This window comes from Gobio gobio, assembly GCF_949357685.1.
Source record: "Gobio gobio genome assembly, chromosome: 18".
Classification (NCBI taxonomy): Eukaryota; Metazoa; Chordata; class Actinopteri; order Cypriniformes; family Gobionidae; genus Gobio; species Gobio gobio.
This window is the reverse complement of record NC_137111.1, coordinates 41,145,186-41,156,267: the sequence shown is the minus strand read 5'-3', so window position 1 is coordinate 41,156,267 and position 11,082 is coordinate 41,145,186. Positions and strand designations below refer to the sequence as shown.

At 37.9% G+C, this 11,082-nt stretch overlaps 2 protein-coding genes across 5 annotated transcripts in view; one reads left to right on the top strand and one right to left on the bottom strand.

Moving 5' to 3' along the window:
* Positions 1 to 23: 23 nt before the first annotated feature.
* On the bottom strand, positions 24 to 1,177 carry mrpl14 (mitochondrial ribosomal protein L14; the record flags this gene model as incomplete). Its single annotated transcript, XM_079843194.1, has 3 exons — positions 1,098 to 1,177; positions 794 to 853; positions 24 to 390 (listed from the first exon to the last, which is right to left on the bottom strand). The coding sequence occupies exons 2-3, from the start codon at positions 850 to 852 to the stop codon at positions 24 to 26; spliced, it is 426 nt and encodes a 141-aa protein (XP_079699320.1). The 5' UTR covers position 853; positions 1,098 to 1,177.
* Positions 1,178 to 2,196: 1,019 nt separating this feature from the next.
* lrrfip2 (leucine rich repeat (in FLII) interacting protein 2) overlaps positions 2,197 to 11,082 on the top strand; it is a 37,038-nt gene continuing 28,152 nt past the window's right edge. For 3 of the 4 annotated variants that reach the window (XM_079843634.1, XM_079843635.1, XM_079843633.1), the window contains exons 1-2: positions 2,214 to 2,567; positions 3,590 to 3,731. In XM_079843634.1, coding sequence (XP_079699760.1) covers positions 3,642 to 3,731 — 90 coding nt within the window. In that variant the 5' untranslated portion in view covers positions 2,214 to 2,567; positions 3,590 to 3,641. Of the gene's footprint in view, positions 2,568 to 3,589; positions 3,732 to 11,082 lie in introns of all 4 variants that reach the window. The other variant, XM_079843636.1, reaches the window with a different exon arrangement.

Here is an 11,082-nt window from a genome sequence, read left to right as displayed (position 1 = left end):
TCCCAGATTACAGAAATGCTGATCTAAACAAATCTCTGAGCAATGGCTAACAGTTTCGAATATTCCCCTTCCATTTTGCGCAGGTGTGTTGGTATGGGAGTTTTTATTCTCGTTCCTGTGGGGTTTCCATTCTCTTCGATCAAAACCACATTATTTGAATCGAAGCGTGGGGTCATTCGCGCTCCAGGCATCTTATGACCCACTATGAGAGCTTTTTTCTTCTGTCCTTTAATGGCCAGTAAGACTCTGTCTCCCACTTTACCGACTCCATTCTTGGTGTACACATGAATGACTTTTGGTGGACGGTGGTGATGGGCATTTCCAAGAGCGCTGTTGTCGACCACCCTCACGCGTGTTAACTTCTGAATAGCGGCCACAGTTGCTGAGACACTACAATGAGGTTGATAATGATATTTGTTGAGAACATTCTTTCAAGAAGGTTTATTTGAACGATTAAGAAAACAAATCTAAAATCTTTCATCATGTTTAATGTGCTGCCCATTTAAAAAGTATATCATTTTCTGTGAAACTGAACCATTAATCATACATTAAGAACAAAACGTTTTAATTACAATTATGTGTGGTATTGGTTCATAAATCACCAACCCTCTTTAGATAAATCTATACTTGCTGACCAATTAATTTCTATGATTTTACTGTCATTCTCATGATTATAAATGATAATAAAAATAATAATTGCAATATTACAATTCCCTAATATTTCCCCCTTGATTGTGGGAACCCTTCAAAACTAAAAAACAACCTCAAAAAGGAGGAAATTGTTTAACGTTACCTGAAAGCCCTCTGCTGCATCAATTTGGGCAAAATCACCCCGGACAACGACAGGGCCATCCTAATGACAAAAACAATCCAAAATTAATAATAATAATATATAACTTTCTAATATAAAAAAGAATATAACTTAACAAGCATTTAAAAAGAGTAGCTTTCTGGCATTTTACATCTCTCATGTTATTTAACCGCTTTAGTTATCGGTGAAAGAATGCAACGGGAGTAAATAATTTATGCGTCTATCTAAACACTGGTCCAAATGTACTTGTAAAGTGATATATAGTGTGAATAAATAACGTTATTACCTGCTCAGTTCACTCACACTACACCAATGTCACACACACATCGGCTGTGCGTCATAGGAAAGCGACGTTTGATATTTTTCTTGCATTGCTTCAATGGCAGTGAACTGAGCTCATTAGCGTCACCTGCAGTGTTGGAGGACACACACCGCATTAGAAAACGACTGGATTCCTATGGAGTCCCAAACAATAAACTAATATAGTATATATGGCCAGTGTCGAATAAAAGTATTATTAAAAATATATATTTTACTGATGGGCCATATATATGTGTGTGTGTGTGTGTGTGTGTGTGTGTGTGTGTGTGTGTGTGTGTGTGTGTGTGTGTGTGTGTGTGTGTGTGTGTGTGTGTGTGTGTGTGTGTGTGTGTGTGTGTGTGTGTGTGTGTGTGTGTGTGTGTGTGTGTGTGAACCCTTTTTTCAGTATACTGTATTTTAAAGATAATTATGTAAAATCTAAATAAGCTTTATAGAGCTTTATTGGAAATGGTTTTCATAGTTCAATGGATCGTAAACAATTATTGCACATGCCTGATTGTGCATTAAACATTACATCAGCGTTTGCCAGACTGGGGTTCATAAAGGAACTGCAGGGGGGTTGTGAGTAATAATTAAATAAATCATATATTTTTTTAATAAAAATTATTTTATAATAATAAAAAATATTAATAAAAATGTGTTTGAAAGACAAAAGCCTTAATTCTAAAGACACAACAATGCATTATTATTCATTCATTCATATCCGCGTCTGTTGACTTTTTTGAATATGACAATATTTTGAAATCAACAGCTAGAGGTCACTGTTGTACTGGAAATGTTTCACATAACACTGCATTCTGTGGTGGCATAAATACATTAAGAAATTAGAAATTATTATTATTAAGATTTTTGCATGAAATTGGTTAGGGTTTAGGGTAGGCCCTAGAGCTTTTAATATTATTATTATTGAACAACAAGTACATTAACAATATACCCATATATAGGCTAGTCTAAAGAGTTAAAAAATATTGCTAGGGGGAATACACAATATTACACAAAGACATGACAGATGTCCTTCTGTACAATCTGAATAGTTTTCTGACTAGAGTTGGTTAGGCGTGTTCGAAGGCCACGCCTCTTTTCCAACATCCGGGACTTTCAGCGCGAAGCTGGAAAAAACACTTCAGACTCTCAGGAACGTAGAGTGTAGCGGTTTTTCTCGCCATTTACTGTCTTCTTTAATATAAATCAAACTGATACTAGCGGCGGTGCGCTGCTTTTAAGCCTCTTGTGACTTAACTTGAGCCGTTTTCTTGGGAAAGTTTGAGGTGACGGACAGTGTCAGTTTGTGGCTGTCACGCAGGCACGCGCGCGCTCACTCTAACAGCCGCGCGCACTTGTGCACTCGTTCTCCCTGGTCAGCGGGAACGCGCCCCGGGTCCCAGTCAGTCAGAACCGACCCGAGTCTCGAGCGGAATAGTGACGGACAGAAACGGTAAGAAACCGGCACTTACGGAACCAACTGTCATGAAAGTCCAGGCTGGTCACGAAAATGTATTGTGTGAACTAACGGCACGAGACTTGAGTGACATTTACACACTTTATGCCTTTGAGGACAAGCTAGCAGGCTAACCGCTAACTAGAGTCATTAATATTGAATTGTACTTAGCATATTTATCATTTATAATATTTACATACATCTAGCTTTGTGTGGTGGATACTAAATGTGTTTAATGCTGAGGCGCACTTGTTATTTATTTGTTTTTGGGAAAATAAAGTGCTTTAAGTTAGTCTGTCACGCATCTGAATGAGTGTTGGTTTATATTTAGCACCTCAGCAGAAGTAACGTATCAATACAAATATAGATTTGTATTTATAAATGTATTTACATTGAACTGTTGTTAGAATATCCTGACACATTCATCTTGGGTTTATATACATGAGACAGACAACAGACAAGCATGATATATATGGTGCGATCAATTCTTTGTTTAAACTATTTAACATTCAGGTATTATTTGTCTATGTTAATGAATGTCATTGTATAATTTAATTCGCTGACAAAAGAGCAAATAAGATCGAATGAAGCTTCTTTTTAAGGAATCAAACGCGTTAGACTTCCGCGCCTGTGATATTTCTCTGCTTTGTCACATTATATTATGAGGTGTGTGTTGTGTGTCTGGTGTTAATCAGCTCTGTGTCCAGACACACATGACTAAAGCCTCTATTTGTGGGTGTGTGAGATAGTGTGAGAGGCCAGGCTTATCTAGCCCACATTTGAAATGTTTTATGAAATAACACACTAAGATGGCTTGCTGAATTTAACGGAATAGACCGGTATAGTAAAAAAGGACTGCCAATGCAATTGCTTCATTGTCTCAACAAACTGGTCCTTAAGGTTATGTTTTACACAAATAGGCCGCTTTTCAGAGAGGAGACCGTAAACCTCTCATTCAGTGTTTTCTACATGGACTATCTGAAATGATGACAGCTGCCAATCATTGTCTTCATCTGCAGAATATTACAGGAAGCCAGTTGATCTTTATTCAGCTCTGGAGTTGCTGCTGACATGGGGACACCAGGATCAGGACGGAAACGGGCCCCGATTAAAGACCGTTTCTCAGCGGAGGATGAGGCTCTGAGCAGCATCGCCAGAGAGGTAAGAGATGTTCACCTGTGACCCCTGTTTTTCTCACTGTCGTCATCTTGTGGCTGGTGGTTTCCTGTGACCGCAATAAAGGAAGCGTTCACCCAGAAATGAAACTCTTGTTGTTTTCTCACCCTGATGTTGTTGCAATCTCATATGACTGACTAGTACGTATTTAAAACAAAAGCATATGGTGTTTTTTGATTAAGCAAATAAAAAGATAAATAGTGAAATTCAGGCGTTATTTGCTTAAAGTCGGCATTAAACGGAAGTTGTGATAGTCTTTTCTTCCCTATTCTGACATAAATCTGTGCGAAACAGCTTCTGGAACGAGAAAAAAATTGTAGGGTGGGACTTTATTATGTCCATCGGGAATTTATTGGATCGTTGTTTGCTATTGACCTTGTGTCGAAAAACATGTCATCAGAGAAGGAGATGAAGGATAAAACATGTAGTTTGTTATTTTAAGTAAAAAATGATGAGGGCTCGTGAATTAAAAAATGATGTGCACAGATGAATAATTTATTTAATAAATTCAGCAATATTCCATTTAAAAAAAAAAAAGATTTGTCCATTTTATGGGGACTTTAAAATTATACAATCCACTGTAGCTTTCAAATCTCATTTGTAATTCCACATGACACAAGAGAACCAATGGCTTTTGCTGTCAATGATGTCAAACCTTTTTGGCGTTTGACTGCCATTCTACAGACTCTCTCCTTATGTTTTTCCCTGTGAAAAAATCACACAGATTTGGATCAACAGGAGTAATGGGTGAACTAATCCTTCCCAGTGCTTTTCTGTCATTGTATACATGCTTAAAGGGATAGTTCACCAAAAAATGAAAATTCTGTCATCACTTACTCACCCTCAAGTTCTTTAAAACTTTCTTTGTTCTGTTGAACACAAAAGAAGATATTTTGAAGAATGTTGGTAGCCAGACGGTTGACGGTAGCCATTGACTTCCATAGTAGAAAAAAAGGGCTACCGTCAAATGTCTGGCTACCAACATTCTTCAAAATATCTTCTTTTGTGTTCAACAGAACAAAGAAATTCATACAGGTTTGAGGGTGGATGACAACATTTTCATTGGGTGAACTATCCCTTTAAGTAGAATGCCCCGTTAAAGGTATTGAAGAGTACTAAAGGTGCTGTAAGCGATTTGCTTTTTTGAAATACCACACACAAAATGTCCTGACATGACAGGAATATGTGTACCTTCCTCTGACAGCTCTAGGCTCTGTAAACAGTCAAAAAGTACATAGGGTAGTGACCAACACCTTGTAAGCAGAAACGCTGTCCAGCTGTCAATCATTGTGCCTGTTCGGGTTTGCTGACGTTAGATCTGCTGGCATGTCTTCGAAGGGTGGCGTTTTAGAGAGAGGGCGTGTTATGACATCTCAAATGGGAAGCGTAACTGAATGTAAGTGACTGTCCAAGATAACGATATTAACCCTATACACCCTGGCATATGAAAACATAGTCAGAAAAATAATGTTTTAATGTAACAGGTTATTTATTAACAGTTTTTAAAACGTTTTATGTTTTGTATTATATTTGATACTATATATCATGGGCCATATGATATAGTAAGGGGAGTATATGATATAGTATTATGGAGAAATAAAATCTTTGGTGCAGATTTTATTATTTATATGGCCAAAAAGTGTGTAAGGGGGCAAAACTTAATGCCATGCAGTACAGTCAGTAATAGATGAGATATGAACAATTAGATGTTTCTCAAAAGCCTATTTTATTATATTTGATACTTACATTTGAACATGATTTTCCAAGCCGTCACTTTTATTTATATAGTGCTTTATATTTCTAAAAAATTATGTATGAATAAGCAAGTAACCTAAGTTGCTTAAGTCCATTAAATGTTCATCTTGACACATGACTAACAATATATAAAGTTAGTATTATAATTATGCTAAAAGGCCTTGCTAAAAAAGTATGAATTGTCATTCAGAGGGCAGAAGGCATGTAGTAGATCTGTGTACAAAAGTTTTCTCAGCATGTTGGTAAATTAGAGGCCTTAGAAATTCATGTATCCAATATGATACAGAAAGCTTTATAGGGTTAAGGTTAACGTCTGCTGTGTACACTCTATACTTAAGTCTGAATGGTTTGGATATGCATTATATTGTTGGTCAGTCCCTCATTGCTCTGTTGTGATGTGTTGATATGTGGAGGTTCAGGTTCTGCCAGTTGGAGCTGCAGCTGATGAAGTTTGACTCACAGCTTGAACAGGGAGCAGCCAGTATGGACTTGTCTCAGATTTTTCAGCAGCACACATGTGTGAGCCCATCACTCTCACAAGTATAAAACTGCTATTAGTGCTATGTTCTGGGACACTTCAAGCTGAAATTAACTTGTATGACCCAAATTTATAATTGCAGAGCCCTCATGTGACCCAATGGGATGAGCTTGATGCTAAGCAGATATAAAATCATAAGTGAGAGAGTTTGATGTCTTGTCTTGCATCCTTTGTCATTGTTTGTTTGCAATGCTCATTATATAACAGTAACATATGCATTTATTGTTGTATTGTTTTAGCTAAAGCAGTGTTTCCCAACTTTTTGCCACGGCATAGTTTTGAAAAAAGTTAAAAAAAAATGGCATATAAAAACTAGATATTATATTAAAAGTAGTACTGGGATTTAATGTGAACTTGAGGTTAAGTCAGGTAGGTACACAATGGTATGATGTTGTTGGTGATTTCCATAGGCCTACCGTCGCTGTCGGGCAGAAACCTGATGAAAACCGTGGTCGAAATCAAGACAATTCGTTTGGAGCTGCTATTTAGGCTTTCACGCTTCATTTTTTATATAGCTATGGTCAGACACTTGCATGTGAACGACATGTCACTGGAACAGCCGCATCTGAGGCAGTAAGTGCATCGCATTACCTTTTTTTTAAATTACAGGATATAACGTTAATTGTAGCTTAATGGGCACTCAGTTTTCTTGTTGTTAAAATCACATGATCAAAATATGAAGCTATGCACAAGATATTTAAAACCATATATTTGCTTCAACTTGACGGCAAATACCAGAATGCCATAAGACTATTCTCCGCTTGAGTAAAGATAACGCTGTACTTACTCCAACATCAGTGCTTTATTTACCCTTGCATTGCAAACAAACAAGCGGATCTCTAAACTGTGCGCGGCACGGGTGGAGTTATGAGGTTTGACTGACAGTTTGAGGAGCCAATGGTTTAGTCACAACCTCTTTTAAATGCTTTTTATTAGTTCAATATTTGTAAGACCCACATACAGACGTAACGATGAAGACGATGACCAATAGCCTTAATTTTATAAAACAATGACAAAAGATACAAGGTTTTGGCACAGACAGTGCGATAATATATTCTTATTTGTAGCATTTATTTTTACTTATTTTTTGGAATTGTATTATAATTATATATTTTTTATGGAATATTGCAGCTCATTGTAAATAATTCTAAATAAATCTGTGCACATAATAATATTTATATATATATATGAGAAATAAGGATATTTTTAATACTCATGTGCGCTTAGCATAAACTTCCTCCCCATTACAGTGACATCTCTTCTCTGATTATGTGTGCATCAGCATGAGGGCTGGGCAATAAAACCTCCTCTCCAGCAACCTGCTGACCTCACATGAGATCGCAGCAGTTTGCAAATGATCCTTCCTATCAATTCCCGATAAACAAAATCAAGTCCTGTCTTACTTTTTTTTTTTTCTCATTCGAGAAGACGTTTTACTCGGATCGTCACAATAGGGAAGAAAATATAATTGCAATTCCAGTTTGTGCTGACTTTAAAATAAGGGTTTGATATATAAATAACAGTATTTTTTTCCGCCATGGTTTAGTAAAGAAAAGGAAAAACAAGGGTGGGTTGCTGACACATTATATGTACTTTTTTGGGGGGGTCAAGTAGAGGGTTTGTTCAGTGTTTAACATGAAGGAAATGGAATGCAGTCATTTCCTTTTGGCACTCTCACTGTTAAAGCAGATTCATGCATCAATATCTGAATATGGACCATATAAGGAGGTTTTAAAAGAGGAAACCGAAATCTAATGCTACAGGGTATGAATTGTAATACAGAAGTGAAACTGCAGCCACATTCAGGATGTTTGTTAAATATCTAAATATTTATGCATTGCAGTGAGAAAGATCTGGCATTTTGTTCTGTGCATTGCTGAAATTCACGTACTTCTCAACCCATTGAGTCAGTCACGCGTCTTTACAGTTGAGAGAAGCTGAATGCATGCTGATCCATTACATTAGGGCATACACTGCTAGATCGACTGTATCTAAAAGTTCAGGAGTCACTCCACCCATGCAGTCCAAAGATTATGAAACAAGGTCCACCTACAGCACACACAAATCCTTTGCTTGTTTCATTGAACCTGCCTCTGGATCCACCCATTTCGCGCCTTCTGCGGAGGAAACTCCCTAATGGTTAACAGAAATCTCTGTTAACTGAAAGCATGCCGTTTGATTTGCCTGTGCATGGTCCAGGTTACTTCGGGTAAATTTGAGCCGTGCAACCCCCTGTGGAGGTCACTTATGTTTCTGGCCAGTCTCTTCACTTTGAAATGCCAGTGATTTGCATGGTCCATTAGTCACAAAGCAACAGAATGAGCTTGTCCCCTCATCTTGGAGTATCTAGGGCAAGGTGTGAGATTTCTTTAGCTATTTACTGGCATGCACTGGTGTCTAAGGTTTAATGTGAGGTTAAATAGGCCAACATACTATAATGCCAGGTGTAGCCTAATATTCAAAGTCAATACTTGCCTTATGCATATGCAATGACAAAAATAATTTAACATGCAAGAAAAAAAGTGTAGTATTTGTATCTAAATGTTTACATTTTTGTTTGGGAGCACTAAAGTGGTTTGGTTACTTAAAGTGGAAATGAAGCAGTCAGTCAAGTTAACATTATTTAGTAAATGGATTTCCACTCTAATTCAAGATTATATAACAAACATAATAAATGTAACCATTTAAAAGAAAAAAAACAATGTTTTGTTTTGCAGTACTAGAACCTGCGATGTCACGGGATTGGTTGGCTTTGTTGGATTAATGAAAATTATTATAGTTTCAATTCTGGTCTGTGATTTTTCGGATTAGTTGCTGCAATCGTTACTAGTAATAGATAAACTCATAATATCTGTCACTAAGTAGGCGACAAATAGAGGGCTCAAGTGCTATTTGCAAGCCAATTCTGGGCGCCTATAAAAATAGGCGAACAAAAATAAGTCAGGATTCCAGCAGTGAAGGAAAAGTTGGTTAAACTTGATTGCACGGAATGCAAAAGGATCAAAAAAAGATTAGGGATATTGTTTGGAGATTATCCAACATATGGAGTCCTGATTGGTAAACCTGGAGTCACTGTAAAATAATATTTTTGCATCAGCTTTGATATCTGTATGTTGTGGAATGACAGACAGGTGTTTATAATGGTTGTGGTTAATTTTAATCTCTTACAGTCATTTTGGCAGCATATTTTGTATAAATATGTTGTATAGCTATGGAAATCTTGAGGCAATGGGCCTGAATGTGGAATCGGGAAGCGAAGCATTACTGTTCTCCATTTCAGCGGCAATTTTACTTGTCAATTTTTTACATCCAGCAGCAATGCATTAGTGATCTCCCTTCTGCCTTCTGATGCCCTGTGGCTTTCCAGTTTCCATCTTTCACAGTCTCTGTCTTTATCTTTCACTATCTGTCCTCCACTGTCTTTCTTGTCTCTCTACTGTTGTATCCGTTGAACTCAGACAAGACAACCATCCCTGCGACATCACAGGTTGTGATGACAGCAAGATGGCCGCACCCTTTCTGCAAAAGCTATAACAAAGCATTTTTTTTCTTTTAAGTGGTTACATTCATCGTATTTGTTATATACTTTTTGATTAGAGTGGAAATACGTTTATTAAATAATGTTAACTTGACTGGCTGATTCATTTTGACTTTAAGGATCAGCTCAGCATTAGGCTAAATAATGTTATTATTGCACAATGCACAAACACTGCCTCACAAAAGTACACACAATTTCAGACATCACTGAAAATATCATAACTTACAGTTCAGTACTTGAGTCAGATGTTGATTCTGTAAGTGTTCTTAAAGGATTCGGTGAGTTTATTCTCTTAAGGATTTGTCAGACTGGCAACTTGTGAGTTGTTCTGAATGATTCATTAAAAGATCTTTTGTTCGTGAATCGGGCTACAGCGGTTGTGCTTTGATTTGCCTGCAGTCCACAAAGATGACCCAAAATAACAATTTTATACCCAATATTCTTGTCGTTATTTTAAAGGATTAGTTCACTTTAAAATGAAAATTTCGTGATAATTTACTCACCCCCATCTCATCCAAGATGTTCGTGTCTTTCTTTCTTCAGTGGAGAGGAAATTAAGTTTTTGAGGTAAACATTCCAGGATTTTTCTTAATGGCAACTAGGGATGCACCGATACCGATACCAGTACTCGGGTGTCGGTCCGATACTGTTGTCAAGTACTCGTACTCGTAAAACTACCCTGATACAACCGCACCCGATACCACTTTATGGCAACGCATCTTCGGATGCGGAGCCGCGCGGAAAGTTACATTATTCGCCGTGCACACCCGCACACCGCGGCGCCAAGTGCCTACGGGGTCTCACGCTCTCAAAGCGCACGACTGCCATAGTATGGCTTTATTTTTGCCGCACGTACCCAAGCGCTACTAGTGCGGACACGGCGAGAATAAACCAAGCTTAAAGGGTTAGTTCACCCAAAAATGAAAGTTCTGTCATTAATTACTCACCCTCATGTCGTTGGACACCCGTAAGACCTCCGTTCATATTCGGAACACAAATGAAGATATTTTAGTTGAAAGCTGATGGCTGAGAAAGGCTTCACACAGGCCTCCATTGGCATTCAGTACATTGACACTTCCAAGATCCATGAAAGGCACTTAAAACGTCGTTACAAAGTCTATCTCACCACAGTGGCTCTACAATAATCATACAATGCGACGACAATAGTTTTTGTGCGCAAAAAAAAATCAAAATAACACCTTTATCCAACTTGTTCTCGACTTCCGTGTGTGCCTCCACGACGCATGCGCGAGAATATGACGTAGCGCCGGTGTTCGGGAATCCATGAAATACACACTTAAGCCCCATTTTGAGCACTACGCCGAGACCTAAAGCACGATGAATGTAGAATCCAACAGCTTAAACACGCGCGTCTTCCTCTGCTCGTAAACAAATCGCTTCTGGGTCATATGTCCGAACGCCGGATCTGCGTCATATTCTCGCGCATGCGTCGTGGAGGCATACACGGAAGTCGAGAACAAGTTGGATAAAGGTGTTATTTAGAT